General features: G+C 38.0%; 5 protein-coding genes and 1 long non-coding RNA gene across 8 annotated transcripts in view; 1 reads left to right on the top strand and 5 right to left on the bottom strand.

Annotated features, from left to right (window-relative positions):
* Nucleotides 1-330: 330 nt before the first annotated feature.
* On the bottom strand, nucleotides 331-6,971 carry LOC111781192 (protein BREAST CANCER SUSCEPTIBILITY 1 homolog). The gene is made up of 14 exons (XM_023661659.1): nucleotides 6,817-6,971; nucleotides 6,511-6,564; nucleotides 6,333-6,403; nucleotides 5,888-6,001; nucleotides 5,286-5,749; nucleotides 4,801-4,914; nucleotides 3,403-4,713; nucleotides 3,168-3,268; nucleotides 2,629-2,815; nucleotides 2,389-2,486; nucleotides 2,168-2,288; nucleotides 1,910-2,075; nucleotides 1,595-1,713; nucleotides 331-842 (listed from the first exon to the last, which is right to left on the bottom strand). The coding sequence occupies exons 1-14, from the start codon at nucleotides 6,870-6,872 to the stop codon at nucleotides 492-494; spliced, it is 3,327 nt and encodes a 1,108-aa protein (XP_023517427.1). The 5' UTR covers nucleotides 6,873-6,971; the 3' UTR covers nucleotides 331-491.
* A 475-nt stretch (nucleotides 6,972-7,446) lies between these two features.
* On the bottom strand, nucleotides 7,447-9,348 carry LOC111781166 (pentatricopeptide repeat-containing protein At4g21065). The gene has a single exon (XM_023661618.1). It carries the CDS (start codon nucleotides 9,336-9,338, stop codon nucleotides 7,533-7,535), a length of 1,806 nt encoding a protein of 601 aa, XP_023517386.1. The 5' UTR covers nucleotides 9,339-9,348; the 3' UTR covers nucleotides 7,447-7,532.
* A 205-nt stretch (nucleotides 9,349-9,553) lies between these two features.
* Nucleotides 9,554-11,725, top strand: LOC111781280. The gene is made up of 3 exons (XR_002812964.1): nucleotides 9,554-9,735; nucleotides 9,903-10,004; nucleotides 11,103-11,725. It is a non-coding gene; the product is annotated as an uncharacterized LOC111781280 (long non-coding RNA).
* Nucleotides 11,469-15,403, bottom strand: LOC111781279. 3 transcript variants are annotated; one of them, XR_002812963.1, is made up of 5 exons: nucleotides 14,511-15,403; nucleotides 14,037-14,261; nucleotides 12,656-13,021; nucleotides 11,977-12,557; nucleotides 11,469-11,541 (listed from the first exon to the last, which is right to left on the bottom strand). XR_002812963.1 is itself a non-coding variant. In XM_023661782.1 (4 exons), exons 1-4 carry the CDS (start codon nucleotides 15,099-15,101, stop codon nucleotides 12,093-12,095), a joined length of 1,647 nt encoding a protein of 548 aa, XP_023517550.1. In that variant the 5' UTR covers nucleotides 15,102-15,403; the 3' UTR covers nucleotides 11,911-12,092. The 3 variants fall into 3 exon arrangements, 2 of the variants coding, with proteins under 2 accessions (XP_023517550.1, XP_023517552.1); XM_023661782.1 differs by lacking the exon at nucleotides 11,469-11,541 and having other exon boundaries at nucleotides 11,911-12,557; XM_023661784.1 differs by lacking the exon at nucleotides 11,469-11,541 and having other exon boundaries at nucleotides 11,911-12,557; nucleotides 12,689-13,021.
* Nucleotides 15,404-15,529: 126 nt separating this feature from the next.
* On the bottom strand, nucleotides 15,530-19,136 carry LOC111781278 (CSC1-like protein ERD4). Its single transcript, XM_023661781.1, has 6 exons — nucleotides 18,515-19,136; nucleotides 18,274-18,428; nucleotides 17,875-18,150; nucleotides 16,735-17,579; nucleotides 16,241-16,496; nucleotides 15,530-16,163 (listed from the first exon to the last, which is right to left on the bottom strand). The coding sequence occupies exons 1-6, from the start codon at nucleotides 18,780-18,782 to the stop codon at nucleotides 15,786-15,788; spliced, it is 2,178 nt and encodes a 725-aa protein (XP_023517549.1). The 5' UTR covers nucleotides 18,783-19,136; the 3' UTR covers nucleotides 15,530-15,785.
* Nucleotides 19,137-21,083: 1,947 nt separating this feature from the next.
* LOC111781349 (hydroxyproline O-galactosyltransferase GALT2-like) overlaps nucleotides 21,084-24,340 on the bottom strand; it is a 5,163-nt gene continuing 1,906 nt past the window's right edge. Inside the window, exons 2-7 of the mRNA XM_023661887.1 lie at nucleotides 23,784-24,016; nucleotides 23,337-23,627; nucleotides 22,896-23,024; nucleotides 22,618-22,791; nucleotides 21,592-21,699; nucleotides 21,084-21,500 (exon numbers count right to left, since the gene is read on the bottom strand). Coding sequence (XP_023517655.1) covers nucleotides 21,291-21,500; nucleotides 21,592-21,699; nucleotides 22,618-22,791; nucleotides 22,896-23,024; nucleotides 23,337-23,627; nucleotides 23,784-24,016 — 1,145 coding nt within the window. The 3' untranslated portion in view covers nucleotides 21,084-21,290. The remainder of the gene's footprint in view (nucleotides 21,501-21,591; nucleotides 21,700-22,617; nucleotides 22,792-22,895; nucleotides 23,025-23,336; nucleotides 23,628-23,783; nucleotides 24,017-24,340) is intronic.

The following is a 24,340-nucleotide window of genomic DNA, read 5'->3' as shown; positions in this document are numbered from 1 at the left end:
ACCAAGAACGGTTGATTTGAGTTTTAGAAAGCAAAAAAAGAAAAAGGAAAAGCAAAAACTTTTTGACCTCTTTTTGTTGGTCATGTTTTTGTAAAGGTTGCTAAAGATATACTAATTAGCTTTTGGAGGCAGTAATGGAGAGGAGAATTGAGTCACTTCTCATAAAAAAGGAAGCATTCCCATCATCACAATTTTGGGGAAGCCAAACAACCTTTTATTTACCTTTTTCTATTGCTTCAACCAAAAACCCTCTTTTTTTNAACCAAGTGGAGAAAACCATCAATGAGTAAGCATGGATGATGAATCTACAATCATAAGAAGACAGAGAAGAAAATAACACTAAATACATTTATAAATCAATAGATACCAGATCTGTATCACATGGTTTATGATATGATATGATATAACATTTAGCTTGCCTTGTTTGGCCATTCTCTCTCAATTGAAGGCATATACAACTGAGTAGGAAAATATACATACATGGCTCACAGTTACTCCACAAGACGACTGCTCAATTTACTGCCTGCAATCGAGTTCAAAAGCCATAGATTGGTTGCAACTTTGGCTGCAGCCGACTTAGCAAGCGACTCGGCTTCGGAACGTCTGTAATTGAGAATCTTACTCCTTTCACGTGGATCGCATTGATCAGAAAGCTCAAGACTGTAAATGATAAAAACTTGGCAATCAGGTGAAGAACAAGGGGTGTTTTGGTTGCTTGAAACTGGTTTTCTAAGCAGAATAGTTCCTCCAGCTGCAGTAACAAGTTGTTGGAGATATCCTTTGTATGAAGGTAAGAAATCCGCTGTAAAGAAGAACTTCAACCCAGAAAAAAGTTTTGCTTGCTGCACAGAGAATACAGCTGTTAGCTGTTATTCATAAAAAGTAATTTCCATCCAACAATTAAGACTAATTTTAAAATGTATGAAAAGTACAAGAACTAACAAACAAAAGTAGTCTTTTAATCTGTGTCATTATTTATATGATACTTCCAATAAACATTGGTCGTAGTTTTGAAAATTTATTGCCCTGTTGCCAACATTTTGTGCAAAGCATACTTGAAAATGAAAATAAGAAGTTAAAAACTATTCAACTTGGATTCAATTATCAAAGGAATGTGCAGATTTGTTCAGTTCTTCATTTCGTTTCATTTGCATATTAATTTTTCACATCATTTGACATGGAAGCAAATTAAGACTAGCCGTGAAAAAGATTAGAACAGCTAAGGATACATTGGGGTGCTTTTATTTTCCATTAATGTTCTTGATTTAATTTTTTATTTTTCGCTCCAAGTAGAGTTTGCATCTTTTGAGCATTTAGTATCTTTTCATATTCTGAAGGAAATGTTCCAATCAACGGCAAAAGATAACTGAAAATGTTTGAACTCAAAAGGCACAGAAAATGGAATAAGAGAGTAAAATTTAAGCAGGAATTGAATTTCTAAAGATAGGATTGCAAGCGACATGAAGAGGTAAATTAAGAATAATGGTCATTACGCAACAATTAGCATTAGCCAAACCCAGCACTCCAAAATGTGATTCAATGCATAACCATACATATATGATAATATCACAACGCATAGGCAAAAGGAACTTACATTGTTCAAGACTCTCAATCTTCCATGTTGAGGGCCATCTCTGATTCCATGCACATCTAGAGTAATCTCAAAGCGTTCTTCCTCTATTTGCTCCATGGCTTGTATACAAGCCCTAATCCCTGCACATGGACGATGAGCAAGAACGTATCAGATGCAATTTGTCCCATTCATGTTCCACCAGACATGTTTTACATCATTTTTTATAGACAATTTCTTTTCTTAAAGAGGACGAAGTATTGTTGTTATCATAAAAAGTAAAAGAAAAAAACAAGAGTAAAACTAAAACAAAAAATATCATGTAGGAATAGAACTTACATTTCAGACTCAGTACCCATTTTCCCTTCAAAATGCCCATCAAAATTTTGAAGGTTCTTTTACATGCTTCATTTTCATCTGTTGATGCAATAATATGTGTAACGCTATCATCCCATTTTTGTAACACTGGAACTCCAGATAATCTCTGAAATTCAGTAACAGCTTCCTGCAATTCCCATTTCCAACCATCAAGACCCTGAAAAATTCACTGTGAAGAAAAAAGTGCGAAATGAACGATATTTGTTCATAAAATGTTACCCTCTCTGCTGTGGTGAGAGCTGAACAGCACAGAACCAATTTCTTAGATGATTCACGAAATGTAAACACTCTACTATTGCTGATCTCACGCGCAACTGCTTTACATTTAGTGTTCGATTGTCTGCAATTGAGAAGGCAACAAACCAAAGCATAGAGAGGATTGCATAAATTCAAATGATGACTGGACAAGACATGTTTCAAATCAGCAAATATAGGCATACCGCTTAGGAGCGCAACTTCTTTTCCGTTCTTGATGTCCCAAATATTGGCTTGGCAGTTTAGAATCCGGATGAAGTGGGCATAACATCACAAAATTTACCTGCTCAAGCGATCAAACATAAGTTGGACATACAGAAAAGATATGTAACAAAAAGTTCTGCAATAAGAATTTAGGTCACATGCTTCTTTTTTTTAAGGGAAAAAAAAAACAAAGAAAGAAAATCAGGTCACGCAGCACTTACAGTATCCCATTGACATTGAGGCATCAACTTTGCACAAGGAACGTGAAAGCTCTTACGACAACACTTCTCATAACACCCAAGAGCAGCACCCTTGTTTCCGCAGAAACCACATTTAATTCTTCGACTTCTACTGAGTTCAGCTTCAAGGTTAATCGCTGTGTCACCATCAAAGTAAACATCGGGCGCCCTGCACATTAAAATAAAGATGGTATAGATTTACTGACATCATACAGAAAGTCATCATGACATGATCGTCTAGCCCATCAACCCCATGGCCCCATTTGTATCACATGCAATGTATATATAACATGCTACTTTTAAGCACCTGCTTATATAAAGCAACCTATATATTAGTGCTAAGGAAACCTTGTGCATTTTCTCACTTAATGCTGAATGTTTCCTCCTGGATATGTAATTCCACTTTGGTGTACTTTTGAAATTAGAAAAGCATAATCAACTAAAGGAAGCTGCAGTTTCAATGAAACTAAAGGAAGCAATTTGAAGTATATCCTGTTGCAAAGTGGGAAGGATTCTTTTACCATTCAACACAATTCCAATGTGCATGGACGACCTTTGAGTTTTTTACGTCATCTGTATCAATCGGCTTCCCATTGAAATAGTGGACCATTCTTCCAGAAGCCTGTACAGTTTTAAGATAAAACTGACGTTTAAAGCAATACACAACGGAAAGAATTTGGGCATTAGACATGTGAAAACGAAAAAAATTATAATTAGAAACAGATGGAAGTAAATGAAAAGGCGTAGTTGATCTACCTCTGACTCTTCTGATGAGAGACAGAAAGCACAATGAAATTCCTTATCCAATCTTTCATGTTTTTCTGAACCAACTTTTTTGGCCGTAGGATCCAGGTTTTTTGCGTCGGTACAGCATGGAAAAATTTCAGAGAACTCACTTCGATTTTCCTGAGCAACATGCTTTTCTTGAGTGACATTATCATACTCACAAGTTATTATGCAGACAGAGGAACTTTTATCTTGTTTCTCATGTTCCCTTTTTTGATCAGTAGATGTAGCAATTCCGGGTGTGGTGGTTAAATCACGAATAGCGCAACCATCGTGTTGATTCTGATTGGAAGATTGTTTCTCTCGCAGTTTGTCGTCCCCTGAATATAACTTTTGTTTCTTAGACTTCCTGCGGTATTGGACCAATCTCTGGTCTTTGCCGGCTCCACCATTCTTGTTATTTTTTTCTGGGAATTGACTAACCTTTTCGATTTCTTGAAAAGCTGAAACCTCAGTTCCAAGATTCCAAGAACTATCGTTTGGAGTTCCTAAACCAATGGGATGTGCAGGAACGTCTTCAAGAATAGTCATATTTGCATCGTTACCAAAGCGTGCTTTCTTCTTGCCTCTGCCTTTCATGCGACTATTTTCAGGTAATTGACAAACCTTTTCGACCTCTGGTAAAGCTAACAGCTCGGTTCCAAAATTCTCGTGTTTATCATCTGGAGCTCCTAAACTAACTGGATTGGCAATAGCATTCTCTGGAGTCGCCTGTTTGGCATCCCTACCGAAGTGCGTTTTCTTGCAGGCTCTGCCGTTCTTGCGACCCTTTTCCGGGAATTGACTAACCTTTTCCACTTCTGGAAAGCCTGATGTCTCGGTTCCAAAATTCTCATTTGGAGTGGCTAAATTAATTGGATCGTCAGGAACATTTTCAAGAGTCATCTTATTTGCATCAAAACCACGGTGCATTTTCCTCTTGCTCCTTTTGATAACATTTTTCAGATTATCAGAGCTGTTACTAACATGGTGTTCCTGCTTTTGAAGCAAGCATTCGGTTTCCATACCTGAATGGGAATAATTGTCAATGGCTGATTCTCCCAATCTTTTAGCACATTTCCTCAGTGCAGTTTCCTTTCTCTTTCTACCTCTTTTGCTGAGTTTAGCACTTCCAGTATGATCCTTCGTACTGTTGTCTTCTAGAAGGGACACATCAGGTACCACCAACTCGTCCGGTATACCACCACTGTGATTAGAACTTCCATTTAGATTTTGAACCCTAGGTTCTTCATTAGGTGCTGCTGCTAATAATGCTATTTCAGTTCTGGCAATATCTTCAACCTGCACACGTTGATGGCATTAATTAAATGGAGTGTATGGGGGGGATTCTGATGTATCCATCAGATGTGATGATGAAATTTTTAATACCTGCAGTTTAAAGGGACTTAAACAAAGTTCGGGGGAACAGGCTCTTTGAGTCCATTCAAACATTTCACTATCAAAGAGATCCAAGTCGTAGGATGGCTTGTCGCACACTTCCTCCTACATCAGGAAAACGAGATAAAATAAGCAAAATCAGAAATTTCAAAATGTAGAGGATTACTAGCATTGTTTCTTTCTCTTTTTCTAATAAAATAGACGTCAAGTTTGTAGGTTGCCGCAGGCCCACACATGACATAACAAGAGAGGTTGAATAGGTGTAGCCTGCAGCCTACATCAGAGCTTAATGGTTGTTTCAATGTCCATGTATTTTATAGAAATTTCCAAAATGATTGTAGAAGAGTAACATTACTTTAAGTGCAGAAGATATTGAAACTACATAAAGTTGTGAGAATGATTGCATACTTTGTTGTACTTGCTTTGTAATCAATATCCACAGTGATTTAATCACAAGATGTTTCTAGTAAACTCACCATTGAAGGCTTTGAAGGGCTTTCATCCAGTGAATCCTTGATATCACTGAAGGAAAGAACGTTCATTGTCATTGAGTCCGTAGGCTGATCCATATCAGACTGCTGATTTGACTTTTCATCTTCATCTCTTTCTCTCAACCAAAAAAAAGGCGAAAGCACTGGCTGACCTTTATTCTCCGAAGCAACTGCACTTTTTCTCGGTTCTTCATTCTCCTTGTTAAAACTATGTACTAACTTTGCAGATCGGGTAGGTGTTTCTGAAAGGGGACACTGCGGCACCTGAACCCTTTTCTTTCTTGGAAATGAAGATTTCACAGGGGAACAAGCAGAATTCTTCCGCTTGGATTTTCGTGTCCTTTGTGGCTCTTTTTCCAAAGTTCTTTGTTCATAAGCTATGAACTCGCTGGTTTCTGCATTATGCCGTTTTGAACCTTTGCCATCACCTTCCACTTGATTCTCCCCATCTTCAGTATGGAGTAATAAAAGGAAAGAGCGTGATTAGAAATTCTATCAAATTTTAAATTGCATAAGTTGCATTGCGGATCATGAGGTTATAGTAAGAAAATGGAATCGAGTGTCTTCCATGTTCACTACGATCTTACCAGATAACTTAGCAGAAGACAAATTCTGAGAAATAAATATATTCATTCCCGAAGCAGCTTCCATGCTTTTGTAAATGCTCACCAAATTATCCATGTGTGGAGCAGGACGAACTTCTGCAGACAAGATTGTAAACAGCAAGAACAAAATTAGTAGACATGATAAAATTTGACAGAAATCATATTTCTTAAGGAATACCACTATATATTCTCCTAGAATGAATGGTCATTGAGTTTTACATTTAATTATTCCCTAATGAAAAAGAATATCAGAAAATGAGCCAACGAAACTAATTCAAAAACCAAAAGAGATTGTAGGAAATGAAACAGAATGTGAGGCGTAGCATAACTAACAGATATTAATAGCAGATATGTGCATGCCAGTTTTATTCGTAAAATGGAGACATATAAGGCAGTTCAAGACCTCCAAATGTTAACAAAATCATACCTCTACGCCGAAAAGGCACCTTACAAACTGGGCAGTTTGAAGCCGATTTCATTGACTTCTCTATACATACACTAAAACTCACAACAAATAAGAGGTCAGAAAACCATAGGATTCCTTCGGCCGACGTTTTTACAGATAATTAAACAGAAAGGGAAATCGATTGGGTTGAGAGCCTTACTTGCAGAATACGTGGTTGCATCCCAGTGAAGCGGCAGAGTTTAAAAGACTCAAACTGCAGAAAGTTTCCGGAAAAATTCACGAAATAAGTAGCGAAAAAAGGTGAATCACATAGATCAGATAAATATACATCATCAACAATCAAATTCATAATAACACAAGTGCCATTTTCAGATTGTTAAACTAAAATGATCTGTAATCTGAAAAAGAAAAAGTATCCTAATTCTTGGAAATCAAACTCGAACAAAGAAAGAAAGAGGGAGAGAGAGAAATGATTAAACGCTAAAGAAATTGAGAAGTGAGTTACCAAATTGGGCATTTGAGCTCTCTTCCCATCTTCTCCAGGTGACTGAAATCCCCCATTGAGAAAAAAATCAACAATAAGATACCTAAACAAATCACTAAAACGCAGTGAAGAAGAATTGAGCTAAGGAGCAGCGAAAATGGCGGCTAAGAACGAAAACGAAGAAGAAGACGCCGATGTGTGAGGATGTCGCTTCGCGCCTATATATATATATATTTAAATTATACGCCAAACCCGCACGCGCCTTTTTCATGAGACTGTTTCGCGGGTTAAAAAGTAACATTTTAAGGATGAATTTATAATTTCTTTCTCAATCTCTTATTATTAATATTATATATTTCTGACCACTCACATTTCGACACGTGGATGATGTCCCCCACCATTGACAATTTTTTTTAATCATACCGTTGGAATAAATTTTTAATATTCAAGATATATATTTTAATTTTAACAAAACTAATATGAGCTTAAAATATAAAAATATTATATTTATAAAATTTATTGTATTTTTTTTAATTTAAGATTTAAATATATAATTTCTACTATTTAAATCACAAAATTAAAATATTTTTAAAAAAACGTTAAATACATGTCTATTTAGTAAATTTATAAATAAAAAAACAAAATCTTCTATATCAAACAATATAGAATCATCATTCTCCTTCAAACAAAAATTACAGACATCAATGGAGATATATAATAAGGAGACGATACTAATATTACCAATAATCTTTACACGAGCACAACCCGTCTTTAAAATGATGAAATCTACTACGATCCCTTACGACGATCTCTCGTTCAAAAACCTTGGATATTAGTTTGATTGCCAGATGACAATCTGCACAAACTCTCAAATTCTTCATGATTCTAATTGGAGTTCTTGGTGGGGTGTTAACCAACATGAAAGCAATTGCAACTTTCTCTGTATGATGAGACAATGCCGTCTCCTTTTCTTCCTCTTCTATGTCTGCAAGAACATTAACCGTGCGAGGAACGTATCCTTCGATTTTCAACGACTCCGTGATCTTCCCCAGCATTGCGTATGTCTCCTCACTTTGAGGATGAGATCGATCGCCCATGATAAATTCATAAACACGATTCTTCAACTCGACAAGGCTATACCCAGGAGTTTTTTTCACTCCTTTCATAAGCATTGTCCTCCTCACGTTTTGAACATCTAGCCAACGTCGCTCCGATGCATAAAGGTTCGAGAGAAGGACAAAGTCGCCGCAATGCTTCGGTTCTAATAGTAGGATTTCAGCTCTTGCGATCTCACCTAGTTCCAAATGGCCATGGATTGTGCAAGCTCCCAATAAGGTCCGCCAAATGACTGCATTGGGCGGGATCGACATGTTTCGAATATACTCGTAAGCATCTCTGACCTTGCCCGCTCTGCACAGCAAATCGACTATGCAGCCATGGTGCTCAATTCTTGGCAAGATGCCATACTCTTCTTTCATCCTTCTAAAGTAATCGAAGCCTTCATCAACCATCCCACAGTGGCTGCAGGCATACAAAACTCCAACAAATGTGATCTCACTAGGCTTCAACCCCTTCCTTTCCAACTCCCCAAACAGTCTAAGAGCTTCATTTCCTAATCCATTAACAGCCAACCCAACAATCAGAGAAGTCCAAGAAACCACACTCCTTTCATGCATTTCGTCGAACACCTTCAGTGCATGTGCAATGTTCCCACATTTGGAATAGAGATCAAGAAGCGCATTGCTAGCATGTGGGTTCTGTACTAAACCAACCTTCAACATATACACATGAACCCTCTCCCCCAAGGCCAGTGCCCCAAGCTCAACACAAGCAGATAACAAACTAACCATAGTGAACCCATCAGGCTCCACACCCACAGAACCCATTTCCTTAAAAAGGGTCAGAGCTTCATTCGCCATCCCATTAAGAGCAAAGCCATTAATAACAGAGTTCCAAGCCACGAGATCTCTCTCAGACATAAACTCAAACACCTTATACGCACTCTCAGCAAACCCAAAAACAGAGTACATATGAACCAACGAATTCTGAACAAAACGCAACGAATCAAACCCATTTCTAACAACAATCGAGTGAATCCCCTCGCCTAATCTAGCATCCATTAACTTAGCAACAGCCTTAAAAAGAAAGGGAAAAGTATGCGTATCAGGCTGAATGGACGACGCCGCGTGCATTTGGGAATACAGCTCCACGGCCGGCCTGGGATTCTCGCTTTCGGCAAATCCTCTAACCATGGTGTTCCATGTGAAGATATTGGGGGCTTGAATCTGTTGGAAAATCCGGGTGGCGTAGAACATGGGGGCTGAAATGGAGACGAGAGAGAAAATGAGGTGCTTGTTGAAGTCGGGATTTGGGGGTGGGACGCCATGTCTGATGGAGAAAGCATGGATTTGCTTCAACTTGGATTGGGAGGAGCCGCATAACTGTAAGAGAGAAATGCATTTTCTGAGGATGAAAGAGAGGTGATTTTCCGGGAAAGTTTGAGTGGAGAAAGTTCGATGCTTGGTTTGAGCGCATCGGAACATGCTTGGAACTTGGAACTTGGAACTTGGAACTGGACCTTCAGAGATTATAAATTTTAGATTTTTTTTTTTTTTTTTTTTTCAATTATTTATAAGATATTTGGAAATTTTCAATTTTACGCTCTCTTTTTAAAAAGTATATTATATGTTCTTAAAACTAAAATTGTATATTTAATAAATATATTATATATTTGAAAATTTAAAAAACAAAAAAAAATTGTCCCATTTTGATGTTTTGATTAGGGATTGTAAACTTTTGAATATAAAGCCGCCTTAAAATCTAAATACTACAGAATCTCTTGATGTCGCCATAAAATTTTCCCTTCGACCACCTCAGTATTTCACCGACGCGGGCCGTCCGGGTTTCTTGTTACCGATTCATCTTCTTAATGTTATGCAGGTGATTGTTTTCTCCATCTTTTTCAAATGTTAGTTATAATCCTGTGAATTCGTTGAAATTTTGTTCATAACTAGCCATGGGCTCCAATTTCAAAGACATCGAGGTTTAGGTTTTTATTTCCGATGATTGGAGGATAATAAATTTTTGTTGGTCGTCGCTGTTTCTAGGTTGAAAAGTGGTTTTGAATCCGTAATTATTTAAGAAACAGAAAAGGATGCGAAGGGAAATTATACTTTTATGCTTTGGATGATGAAGATTACGTTTAGCAGGTAACGGATGATTGTTTTGTGTTCTTTTTTTTCTATTGCTGGTCAATGAATGTTCTTAGCTTGCTTGTAAATCCGGTGCCATACATTTCTCAGATCTCTGCAGAAATGGTATGTTTTACTTGTATTTCTGTCAATCTTGGGTTTTAGATATACTCATGCAAGCAGTTGGAAGCGTTTTATGGCCAAGATAGCTACGGGGTAATGCTAGTTCAATTTATGTATACGTTTTGAATTGTATAAATTCAGCTGATATTGGTGGCTTATGAAGGGATTCGTTCCCTCTTAATTGCAATCATTGTCTGATATTTGATTTTCGGTTGTCTAGTTGGATTCTATTAGTTTTAAATGTCGTAGACGTAATTCTGGACGAACAGGATCGTTTTTGGTATAGCTCTTTCCATACGCGTCCCTGTTTCAGCTCCAAGTTCATTCCAACTAGGCCGTCTACAATTTCTGTGCAGTTGCTTATACATGCTGCAGTTTTTGGTTTTGTGCATTTGATATGAGTCCTACTTCATATACTATAATTCACTGTGATATCAGAGCTTCACGTTGAGAAGTTTGTCTCGTGAGGTTTAAAAACAGTGGCATATCAATTAGAGCTTCATGGAACCCTTTTGATTACGAGATGATCACTTGGAAGAACTTTGAAAGTCAGTGGCTCTACATATACAGACACTGCTCTCTTAGTGTTGTAAACACATTGGCAATCATAAGGTTTTAAAAGATCCCTAATCTCCCTAGGACCTTACTTGAACAAGATCTGTTCTTTAGGCTGTATCATTGTGTCCTTGAGTTCTAAGTTTCCTTGATCTTCCTCCTTCAGCCAAATTATCAAAAGCGCCCATGTTTGTGCTTGTGGCTGAGATTGCTGAAATCTCAGTACCTCAACCAGGTCTTTACACCACTATTATGCTGTCTTCTGTTTGTTTGCTTTGAAATGTCAAATTCAAAAATCTATTTTTTTGTTTATCATTCTGGTTTCTGAATGACACAGAACATTTACCGCAGAATTGCATTAACTGAATTATGCCCCGCCCCTTTTTCAAACTTAATATTCAACTACTAAGTTCATTCACTTCATTATTTTCCTTCCAGATGCCAATGGAATCACAGGAGCCGTTAGATTTGGTTCATTGTTCGTTGTTCGTTGTTCGGCCGATGATCGCGCCAAAGCTCTGATGGGTTTTCGGTCCATTCCACTCGAGGTTCATGCAACGGCTGTGGAATCTGAACATATGCAGCTTGTGTTTCTGATGGCATGTAAGTTGAAAGCTCGCTTCGAGCTACTGAGAGATCGTTTTGAAGATCTTCAAGTCTCTTTTGAAGAATTAAAATAAAGCGGATGCAGCCACACATAGGCCAATGCAGCCAAGCCTCTGCCTCATAGACCTAAGAGTCGACAGCTTCATCGCGTACATCATAGCTCAAAAATGCACACTCCTGTGAACAACTTGGAATTTCTGAAGCTGGTCTGCTGGAAAATGTGGCGCAAAAATGCAATCTGGAAGACACTTTCTTCTTAGAAGTTTACAGGCTGCACATGGTGAGCCGTAATTAACTGAAGGCTTATCAGATTGGGATTTAGAAGAACTCAATGAACAAAACTGGTTCTCTTGTTTACTTTTCATGAGATATTCACTCCAATTACTCTACTTATATCTGTACTAATTTTCTTATCTATTAAAATAAGAATTTGAAGGCTCCTAATTTGAAATTTTAAGATGTGATTTATTTTTTAAAATTTTATATTTAAGATGTGAATAATAATAATTTCACAGCATAATCTGAATCGCATGGAAACTAGTAAATGAATTTGAAATTTTATGAGAAATTAATTAAATTTAAACCAATATTTAATCAATTAATTAATTTCCTGTCTCTAAAAGATATGAAATTCAAAGTGTTATCAGAAGACAAAGATTCAAGTAAAAGATTGGTGTTTATGAAAGGCAATGAACTACAAACTTACCAGCTCAGTTAACTCTTCAGAATCAAAGACAACAAAACTGCCTCACAAGTGATTCGCTATAATTCGACGGGGCGGAGACGGGGAAAATGAAATCGAAATCGAAATCGCCGTTCTATCTAAGCTTGAAAGTCCAAGAAAATATGCAATTTCTGAAGAAGCAACTCACGAGTACCATAAAGGGGCTTTTCACTAGTGATCCAATCTTTCTCAAGAACACCGGACTTGGCACTATTCACCATCTCGTTATGGAATGCAGAAACGACGACATAGATCGACACCCTCAATACGTTCGCAATAGCATATGCCTTCGAATGCAGCGGACCACTTTTCCTTTTACCAACCGAAGCATCTACTCTTCCAATACTTGACGTTGCCCATTTAATACTAGCCGGGCCGAATAAACCGTGTGAAGACTGTATAGTCGTTTTCTTACCCATCAACACTTCAACAGCAAGCAGGCAAGACAACAGTGTTGACATAACAGTTGCATTACTACCAGAGAGTTGAGCAACACCGAATCGATCTTCTGCATGTGAGCGTGCAGTCAACATAGAAACTGTTCGAGCACACCATGCATACAACTGCAAAATTTAGGGAGCAGGATCAGTAACATTCAATAGCCACACAGATGATGTTCGCAGTAAACTCGTTAATTTTCGAGGTTAAACAACGTAAGAACCTGAAAGTTTTTAAGAGTTTCGAATTGTTTTACGTTGAAGTGAGAGTCCTTTGGCGATAGTTGGGAGGTAATGTCCACAGCACCTTCCAAACCTTGGCCTAAGTTCAGTGCAAATTGCTCCAAAGGCTTCAAGGAAATGGATATAATTCGCTTATATGTCTCACCTGTTTCTTCAAAAAATGCAGCTCTCCTCCATATATCCACATTGTTCTCACAAACCATGCAGAGATCAAGAAATGCAAGATATTGCAAAAGAGACCCTGAATTGCTGTCCTCTAAAGCTGCAAAGAGGTACTCACTGGGATTTGTTTCTGCTGCTGCAGATCCCTTTGGAGGTGCAAACGCATACCTCTTGGTATGCAGGACCTACACACAGTAAATAATCAAAAAGCTGGCAAGACATACTTGCAGAGGAACAATATAAAGAGCAAAGCTGTCTTAACATGACAAATGTTTTGTTCTGAAATGTTAAATGACCGTACTTAATGGCACAACAAAAGAGATTAATTGTGAGATCCCACATTGGTTGGTTTGGAGAATAGAAACATTCTTTACAAGAGTATGAAAACCTCTCCCTAACAGACACATTTTTAAAACTTTTAAAGGAAGCTTGAAAGAGAGTCCAAAGAAGACAATATCTGCTAATGGTGGGCTTGGGCCATTCATGAAAGTAGTAACATCTATTAGAAGTAAAACATCTTTAATAGAAAACCACCGAACAAAAGAAATTTAGATGGAATGGAGTATCTAGCCCTCTAATGAATTTTTTTGGTAAGAATCTAACCCATCTAAAGAAATTTTCTTGACTGTTAAGATGGATGGACGGATGGGATATTTGAATTAACGTAACATGCTGTCAATTCGGCAAGGGACGTCTTTTTGTACAACTGAAAACAAGATGACAAAAGTCAAATGTCTCGAGTCAAAGAGTTTCAAGTAAATGATTTTTTAGCATAATGCTTCTAGAATCATATTGTGAGATCCCACGTCGGTTGGGGAGGAGAATGAAACATTCTTCATAAGGGTATGGAAACCTCTCCCTAACATACACATTTTAAAAAACTTTGAGGGGAAGCCCAACAAGGGAAAGCCCAAAGAGGACAATATCGGCTAGCGGTAAGTTTGGGCTGTTACACATATAGCTTAAAGACCTAAAAAGTGTTGTTTGAGCCAGAATGAAGTTCAGTAATATTGGCCTTACAATCCTATTGGTAACGATTGTTGCAACACCGACGCAATTATGAGGAACAATATAATGAATCAACCCACATATTTAAGCAACAGATCAAGAAATACAGCACGAGAACGAGATTATGACACCATAAACACAGTTGGTTTTGAGTATCAAACCCAAAATACATTATATGAAGAACAGACTCACCTGATGCAAGTGTTGAGTCAATTCCCAAGAAAGAAATATTGCAAAGCTCCCAACGAAAATAATGGCCTGGTTAGCTATGAACTTCCTGACTGTAACATTTCTCTTAAATTGATCAGGCAAAAGCACCATTAATACAGCTGAAAACAGGAAAGCTGCAGCAGAAAGTTTGGAAGCCAATCTGGTAGCTGCAGGAAAACCCATCTTGAAGCTGAAAAATGGGGGACGCTGTTCAGAAAAACCATTTGAAAATCAGTCAACTGGAAACTTAATGGCTCAACATTCAAACATGCAAGAACACACACACTTTCACATTATAATATAACATCATGAAAATTGATATCAAGAAACATCACCCAAACTGGGGCAAGAATGACAGAATGAATGCATAGATAGCCAACACTCAGCTTGCGATGATATTCAACGAAGATGAAAATGATGGTGATGGATATTACAAACTAAGGAACAAAAACTAACCTGTATGATTGGGAACGTTAGAACCCATCTTTTGTTGTAAACGTAGAAAGCGCCATAAATCAGTCCCATCGAAAGACCCGTATGCCAAGCACTTCTGAGACCGTCCGATTTCCCCCAACATATAGAGACGGCCGCCAAGGAACCTGAAATCGCAGTTGCCACTACAAACAGAAGCAAATATAACGAAACCGTAGCACGACGGCGAAAATCATTGAACGCCGACGTCGATGAAGCATTGTCACCGCCTGAAACTACGAGAAACCGAACGAGTCCAAAAGTGAGCTCAAGCGGCGCGGCAGGGCGCTCGAGCTGAGGCGAAGCAAGGAGAGAGAGAGATGCAGAGAAGAGGAGTTGAGAGAGATGAAATGTAAGAAAAGTGAAGAATCCAGTGAACATTGACGCAAAAGGGGCTGATGGATTGCTAGTTCCACTCGAGGAATTGCTACCAGAAACAGAGAAAATGGCTGAAACGAAGATTTTGAAGAGGAAAAAGACGAAGGTTGAAGGAATGGACTGCCAAATAAGGAAACCCAGAAAGCGATTCTTGACAACCATTTCCGGGGGTCCGAAAAACAGAGAAGACGAAGGCATCTTGCAGTGATCAAAATCAAAATCAAAATCAAAATCAAAATCAAAACCCACCAGGATTCCGCTCTTGAGAGTTGAAAACAATCGACTGGGATTGCTTGTCAAAGCGTTTGCAGAGAAATCATCCGTCGGGAAGTAAGGATTTAGCAGTGGTTTAAGTGGGATGCTTCGAAGGCGATTCCAATCTCCATCTCCCAATTCAATCTTGTTTGTAGCGCACACGCCACAACTTCAAAACCCTTTCCATGAAAAAGAATAAATAGTTTGTTAAAGTTACAAATTTAGTGGTTGAATTTATACATAGATGAAATCGAAAGAATTTCAATTATCTCCAATTACTTTCATTTGATTCATTAGGCTCATCAAATCTTAAACAATACGCATTCAAAACTTGAATCAATGAATGTTCATCAAAATTTGAAGGAAGAAAATAGCACTATTTCGATTTCATTAAGTACACAAATGAAGAATTGCTATGGATAATTCATTCTTCTTGAACACATATCACCTACCTTTCTCATGGCTATTAAACTAAACCAAATGAAACAACAACCATAAACACAATGTGACATATACAATAATCACAATCTAAACTTATTGATCTCTCCCTACTCTAAACTATCAACATTTTTCACCTAATTTTCACACAAGATTCACAAATAAAGCAAGAATGGCGCAAGTTCGTATTTAAACGAACGATCCTGATCTCGAAACCTGCGACCGTGCATCTTCAAATTGGTCATCATCAACCTTCTCAGAGCTTAAACTTGGTGGAACAAAAGATCTAAACACTTGTTCCATGTTGGGAGCTTCCTTCAACTCATAACGAGCGACTTCAAGGGCGGTATCAGCAAACGCTCGGTAGAATTTATTGTGACAAAGGAAGGCAAATATCAGGGAGATTATGGGGAGTGGTATTAAGATTGGAGCATAGAAGAATTTCTTCACCCCGAAGAAACCGAACATCGTAAGTTGGTACAACAAGAGCGACGCGATTATACGGTTGAATATATGTGGCCATATTCTTCCATAGGTCTCATAGGAAGGAACATAAACCTTTAGGGCCTGGAAAACAAGGACCAACATTAACACAAACAAAACAATGATCATAAGGCACAAAATTGACGATCGATTTACTTTACCTGATTGCGAAGAATAAGCCATCCAAGACCGAAATATATGACGCCGAACGGGACAATCAGAGGTGTTATGACGGAGTAACAGAGGACTAGAGTGAAAATGAGCAAGTCACCAGGTATTCTAGTCCCATAACCAAGATCTCCAGGAGTCCAGGCATCTTTCACATCAGCTTCACACTTGCAAAGGAATTTCTTCTTCAAATGGAATATGATAAGAGGAACGATCCTAGATAGTTCGAGACCATAACCGACGAAGAACCTAACAAACAAGCACAAAAACAGAACCAAAATCAGCTCACAAACGACGATTGCTACTTTTAGGTTCTTAATCTACACCATTAGACATTTAGAACTACTACCAATGGTCTCAATATGTGTAAACCGTTTCAATTCGAGTATCATTACATACATGCATATATAAGGAACGGGTCAAAAGAAATCGACAAGAGTTAAAAACCGAACAAGAAAATTGAAGGATCTAAGAATCGGGAGCTTACTTGAGAGCCACATAGGTAAGGAAGAAAGTTGCACTGCCTGGGAGACTACTTGCCAACAAGGGAACAAGAGAGTTAGGATTCTTCTGGACGGTCTCCAAGGTTTCAAACAATGCACCACTCAAAGTGACTCCAATGAAAACATTCAACACAGTGAAATAGAAATACTTGCCAGAAGCAGCCCTCACAGCATGTCCCACTGAAGGAATTCCCTCAGATTTAGATAGAAAGAGAAGCAACTTGGGCAGCATAGCCAAGAAGATAATCAGAGCTAATTGAGGTAAGAACGCTTCTAAAATACTCTTGAGTGCACCTATGTTCACAACTGGCTTCAAAAATGGCAGATACTTCTTTAAATTATTGAGCGTGGTAATAGCAGAGACTGCAGCAATCGGAATCGTGTAGAAGAGAATCATCAGTGCGACGATGACATACACGATGTATTGTCTTACTTGTCTATGAATAAAATCTATATAAAGATTAGCCCAGATAAGCTGGCCGGGTTCGGGAGCTGCCAGAACAGTCCATTTATCAACGATTTGTGCGTGCAAGTTTTGAGCTGCAGAAGCTGCGGTTGCCCGGTTATTGAAGAAGACTAAAGCAGCGTTCTTCTGCTTCTCTCTAAGAGTAGCCTTTTGTTCAGATTCCAATTTTGGGACAAGCTCATTGATCTTCTCGGAGTAGAATTCTATGCTGTCAACTTTTTTCCCAACAAGACCAAGGAAGCCAGTTTTATGTGCTGGTCTTACACCTTCTGGCTTGGCTTCTGTTTTTGAAGCTGCGAAAACCGCTACAGACCGGTCGAGCTTCTTCTTGTACCCTTCCAATTCCACCCACAATTTATTGACCTGCTTAACATTCAACATTAAGATATGTGGATACAACACGAACTCTATTCGTAGCGATAAGTTCAAATCAAACAGTGTTCGGTGAAATGTAAGTAACTGAATCACAAGCAATCCTGGAAGAATGAATGACAATCGAATAACGTGGAAGAATTCAAAACTATTTGAATATAATTCACAGATACAATTCAAAAAATTTCTTAAAAATCCCACAGAGAAGTATATTTCAACCAGAAAAGAACCACAAAACGTACTACAAGATCAAGCAAAAGTGAGAGAGTTGAAATGATGAACAAACCTCTTTGTTGTCTGTGACGATCATTGAGCGATAGAATGCATCTGGGTAAAGTTTCCTAAAAAAGGAATCAACCTGTTCCTTTCTAGTTTGACCTTCAGGAACAGGAGGGATATCTCTAACAATAATGGCAAATTGTTCAGCCTTTATTTCTGGAGACATTAGAGCTTCAGCTCTCAGAGCTGAGACATGATTATAAGCTTTCCATGTCAGGTAATATGCCACAAAGGAAACCCAGTAAGTGGCTAATAAGAAGGCCCATAGCCGATTACTCCGCAGCTGCATATGAAAACAAGTCAAAACTCAAATCTGAGTACCAAACCAACATAAAGGCCAAGCCCCCAGTTCAATATCAATTTTTGTTCTTCATTTTCTAGTCCAAACGTGGTTAGCGTTGCTTACATTGATATTTCCCATGGATAAGTTGTCAAGTTCACTGAAAGTCTCAACGGTTTGGTTATTGATCATTTTAGCATTCTTAATACCATCATCTGTGACAGCAATTGGAATAAGAACTGGTAGCAGAACAACGGCAGACAGCACAAAAATCCCCAGCACTGAAACAACATTTAAAACAATATGAACACACAAGAACATGATTCGAATTGAAACTGCAACGTTCGAGAAAGAAATAAGAACAAACCAGTGGCCAAAAACACAAAGTACACAGCAGTATCAACCCCAGACATAGAGATCACATCCTGCTCAGAAGAAGACAGAGCTTCCTGAATCCAAGCAAACGGGCTCCTAGTCCTCGACCCGCCGGTAGGATCAAGACCCTTGAGGATTCGATTCGGGTAATAAACGACATGGTTGCCAGGCTTTGAAGAAAGCCAAGCGAAAACAAGCATCAAAATCAAAAATATCACGAAAGACGTCCCTAAGGACGTCAAAAACGAAGATAAATCCATCTGGGTCTGTCTCTAAACGCCAATCTCTTCAACTCCTGGCTGAATCTGGAAAAACCCACCTCCAGAAACCTCACCACTCGCAGAAGAATGCAAGTAAAGGCAAATTTAAAGGGTTTATTTGCTGGATTTTCCGTTTCTTTTCTGTGTCATTGAGAGAGGGATAAAGTAACCGTTGGAAAACGGTGGTTGGGTGGGATGTTTATAAGGAATAAGGGAAGGAAATGAAATGGCATTGTCATAGAGAAAGAGTGAGCTTAAAAGAAGGGAAAGGAGAGAAAGAGAGAATAAAAATCTGGATGGTTGTGGGGTTTGGAATGAAATTTGGATGATTTGGTGGTAGCTGGTTGTGGGGTTGGATCCGTGTTTCATCGTTTTCTTCAATGCTTTTCAATCTCAGAGAGAGCACTGTGAAAGCGGATAAGCGGGAAAGAAGAGGATTGAAGACGATGGGACAGGGCTCGGGAGAACTCCCAAATTACCAAAAACACCTTCCTTTCTTTCCATTTTGGAATCAGTGCTTCGGCTCCATCCAAAATCACTTTTAATTCAATTTTCCCAATTAAAAAACAGAAAAATAAATCTATTTTTAACTTTTTAATTAATTATTTTTAAAATTGGTACAAAATTGTTGGAGGTAAAGTTTTAATTTTCATTTATAAATTAAATATAAATTCATTAAAAATAACTATTTCAGAAAAGGTATATCCCATTTTATATATATTCTTTTAGTTTCTATTACAATAAAGTTTGGAATATGCACATTAAATAAAATTCTTTACTTTATATTTAGTATTTAGTATTTAATATTTAAATTAAATGGAAAATTTTTTTTTTTTTTGTTAAATTAATATTTTGATTATGTATTTTTCTAATTAGTTGTGGAAGTTTTAATTTACACAAATTATTAGTTAAATCTTAAACTGATATTTTTATTTCACATAATTACAATTATAATAATTAATCAAATGACATTGATTATGCAGCCAAATAATTATTGTGTAACATAACGTCCGGTGGAATTTAGTATGCTTTTTTTTTTAAATAAAAAAAATTATTTAATTAAGCGCTTTTTGTTATTAAAATAAAGGGTACTTTTGTCATTCATTTAAGTATCATAAAAATTCCGTGACTGCAAATAAAATTTAAAAAACAAATATCAGCCACGTCCCTATTTCCGTCGCGCTGGACGCGCCACGTGGAGATCTTTCTTCGCGGGAACGCTTGTGTTTGGCAGCAAGTGGTCCCGATATGAATGTTAACGACGCATCCAACTGCCGCGTAGAAACCGTTTTGTTTGGCAGCGGGGGTCGTGAGGAACACGCGCCGGAGCTGCCGACAGTAAAGCGGGACCCAGTAGGAGAGTTGGATTACGCGCCAGGACGGCATGAGATCCAGCAAGGCAGACGGGTGTCGTGTCGGCAACGACGGAGGAACAAAAGCAAGTTGATAAATGACACGTCGGACATGGTCCCGGCACGTGCGAACACACTTCGACACATATATTTATTTGTTTGTTAGTTAGTTATTTAAATATCTAGTTTTACTCAATTTTTATAATAAAATTTTAGTTTATAATATATCCTCAAGGACCGTTAAAAAAATATATTATAACTTGGTGAAATATTTATGCTAAACTTCAAGGGAAAAAAGATTAATTTGAAAATTGTGAATTTTGATATATTAATTTTCTTTAAAATTATATTAATAGTAGTATTTAAATATAATGAAATTAATGAAAAATGTATATTAAATTTCCCCCAAATTTGATTGGGAAGGATGGGACCCATGTAATTCCAAGATCCAATGGGAGGAAAAGAAGATTTAAGGCTTTACTTCAAATCAAATCCTTTTCTTCTGCAATTTGCTCATCTTATCCTATCCTTCCCAACATTGAATTCCTCAAAACTTTTAAATTAAGATTGTTCCCAAAAGCAAAAACAAGAAAATATTCTTTTTTTTTTTCTTTTAATTTAATGACATGTACGGGTAGAAATTCGAATATCTGAATGTTAAAATCGATCGGCCAAAAAGTATTGTTTCTAGTTGCTCGTGTTTATTTATTTTACCTCTTTTTTTTGTGACAAATTTATACCCCTTAATATATTACATTTTTATTGAGTTGGTGAGTCGTTATCATCCTTTGCTTTATAACATGGCATATCTAAAATCTTTAGAATTCAAAAGTAATGGACTTATTAGGCATAAAAATTAAAAAAATCGATGAAACATGTGAAACTGGCTCGTATAATGAAAATAATTTAATGAAAATAATTACGAGATCATCGAGAGTTGGGGTGAAAGTGAAATAAGAAGAGGAGTAATCATGCTACCTCATATCAAAATTCCCATTCCACATTATAATCTATACAGGAAAATTGTTGTTGATGAAACATAAAAAGAAAAGAAGAAGAAAAAAAATTAAGAGTTATCATGCATCACAGTTTGTAACGCTAACACTGAACAATAAACACAGGTAGAAATAGAGCGGGTAAAAATTGTGGGAAATTGTCACCTGAAGTTGCAACAGTGAGCTTGGCCCTGCGTTAATTTATCCCACAGGCAAATTATCTGCCTTGGAGATTGATAGTGTGCTGTAAAATAGTCCTCCATGCACCCATACTGGCAGAATTTCCAGCTGTGCGAGTACTGAACGATCGCCACCGTACTGTTGAACTGCTCGACCCACATTCCCATGCTCACATCCTCCATCTTGAATATCTTTCATGTCAAAAACATCAAGTTAATACACAAAAGCGGTATAAAACAAACAAACAAACAGAGACATCGAGGCTTGTATTCTCAAACTGACCCTCAAGCTCCTGCTTTCATGTTGAGCCACAATGTATTTGACAATGTCAATGGAAATGATATATCCTGGGCCATTGGCGTATGGAGGATACACTTCTTCTGGCCATTCCTGTTACCGTACATGGAAATAAGTCATTGGCATGAAAAAGGAAACAAAAAGGATTGTTCAAAGCTTTTTGTTTAAAAGGTGTAAAGAGAGTGATAGGCCATCAGTGATAAATGTATATTAAAGGAAAGGGTTAGGTGGGCCGACTTTTGTACTTTAATTAAGTGATGAGAAATAGGAATGAAAGAGAGTCGGGAAGGAAATGTTAGAGAATGCAAGTGTTGTGAGAGGGTATATTTTTGTAATGGCGAGGAGATACTGTACTCTTTGAGCTTTCCCTTCAAGAGCTTACCGTAAAGGTTTCGAAATGCGGAACCTTACAAGGAATGTTTCCAGACTCTTATAAGGAATGTTTCGTTCTCCTCTCCAACCGATGTGGAACCTTACAATTCACCCCCTTGGGGGCCAGCGTCCTCGCTGACACACCGCCCGGAACCTGCCTCTAATACCATTTGTAACAGCCCAAGCCCACCGCTAGCAGGTATTGTCATCTTTGGGTTTCCCTTCTAAGGCTTCCACTCAAGGTTTTAAAACGCGTATGCTAGGGAGAGGTTTTCACACCTTGTAAGGAATGTTTTGTTCCCCTCTCCAATCGATGTGAAACCTCACAATTTTTATGATGAGAATTGGGATAATCAGGTTGAGAGCGAATAAGCTACCCGGTCCTCCATAGGTTTATACCCTCTTGTTGATGAATAACAACACCGAGTTCTTTCCATCAGAAAAAGCCCTCCTTTGTGCTAGCCTAGGAGGAGTTATGTCAATGGCCAATCTTAGTTTTCAAGCAGCAATGCTATGCTAAACATTTCTTGATTGACGAAAGTGATCTAGAAGTACTGGTGGATTAGCCAAGCCATTGTAATTCCAAGGATGCAACAAGTAGGATAAAAGCACAAAATAGCCAAATTTTCTTCAATTTACCAAATATGTGACTGCCCATTTTCCATGTCTGAGAGGGCGATGCAAGAGGTTGAGATTGCCCATGTATAGGGACTTCTTGGATGAAATGCCTTCAATCTGTTTTATAACAGTTTCCACCCTCACAAAGGTGTCGTCATCACATTTCATAACATATGAAGCCGTCAAATTCACAGCCTACAAGGAGAAAAGTGGAGTACTTAACCCAATGAAAAACAGCATACACTAAAGTCAAACAGATCCAAATAGTGATAAACAGAAGAAGGGAAACGCAAACTCACCCCAAACTCACATATAGCAATAGTCTTGAGAACAACTAGCTCATAGCGGTCCATGAAGGGCAGGATCACAATATCACCGAAGTATGCGGCTTCCTTCTTCAGCACAGCATTGACCTCATTCCTCGGATTCTACACGGCGAGATTATACATGAGAAGAAATACAAAATAACAATAATGAAAAGAAATATGAACCGCCGCTTCAATGGCGTTGATACAAGAACACATCCGACTCACAGGATTACAATACAACATTGCAGCGCAGTTCATAAATTCTTATTTTAAAAAAATGTGAACCAGCATGGCTAACCATTGCATGCTTTCTTGTTGTTTTCCTTTCATATGTAAACCTATTCCTTTGTCCGTGGAAAATAGCATATATAGATTTTGTTGCCAGAAAAATGGAACACAGATACCTTAGAGGGATGAACACAAGAGTCATACCAGTGCAACAAAGAAGCGAACAACTACATTTGATGACTTCACAGCTGAAGATTGCATCCAAGTTTTCCTAACAGCCATGCGCTCCGCAAAGTGATTAGTAGCAGATAGAACACCAATAAAAAGATAGACCGATTTCTTTGGTAAAGGCTGAGATTTCCATTTCTCTGACATCTCAAGAACTCGATGGGGAGAGAAGCTTGGATGAGAGGTAGGAAGAGATGTAGCATATGTAGAATGAATGTCTACATCTCCTTTAACAGCTAATCCAGTTGCATCTTCAAGCGTAAATCCCTAAATGAAAGTCAAACAAAGATGTAAGAAAATGTTAAAACAGCATGGGAGAGATGATCTATACCAACTGCAGCAGTAAGAAAAACATCAAACACGAATGAATATTCACAGAAGATGAAATAGCTATCTGCATCCTCCTCTTCTCTACATACTTACAGGGCGATAGGCAAAAGAAGTCAAGTGCCGACCCCCAACATTAATATGGTATCCATCAACGCCTGCACGTAGTGTGAGGATAAACAATCTACCCTCCACAAAGGGAAATGGCCAGGTTACTTCTGGCTTCTGCTCCCTCCCTATGAATCTCTTGAACCATGAGGATGTTTTTGTTTCTTTTGAGTCTACAATATCACTCCTCAGCCATTTATCACAACGAAGATTTCCATCAACTGTCAAATAAGAGGATTGAAAGGGAACAAAATGTAAGATGGCGTTGGCACTATAGCACGGCTAAAAGAGTGGAAAAAATTGAGTTGGGAATTGAAATCGTTGGTGAGTAGATTCAAATTAATGGAAAATAAATAAATCAAGATCAGAGATTTCATAACCTTTACCTTCCTCACCATAGATTGAGAAAATTAGGACTCCTGGCTAGATTTCAATGAGGACAAGAAATCCGTCTAGAAACAGAACTCCAATGCACATCTAGACTATCAAATACGAGCTAAGACTCTAACCAACTTAAGAATTCCTACTATAAGTGTGTGGGGGGG

Source organism: Cucurbita pepo, chromosome LG19, assembly GCF_002806865.2.
Source record: "Cucurbita pepo subsp. pepo cultivar mu-cu-16 chromosome LG19, ASM280686v2, whole genome shotgun sequence".
In the NCBI taxonomy this organism is placed as follows: Eukaryota; Viridiplantae; Streptophyta; class Magnoliopsida; order Cucurbitales; family Cucurbitaceae; genus Cucurbita; species Cucurbita pepo.
Note: the sequence above shows the minus strand (reverse complement) of the source record. Positions and strands in the feature narration are given on the sequence as shown.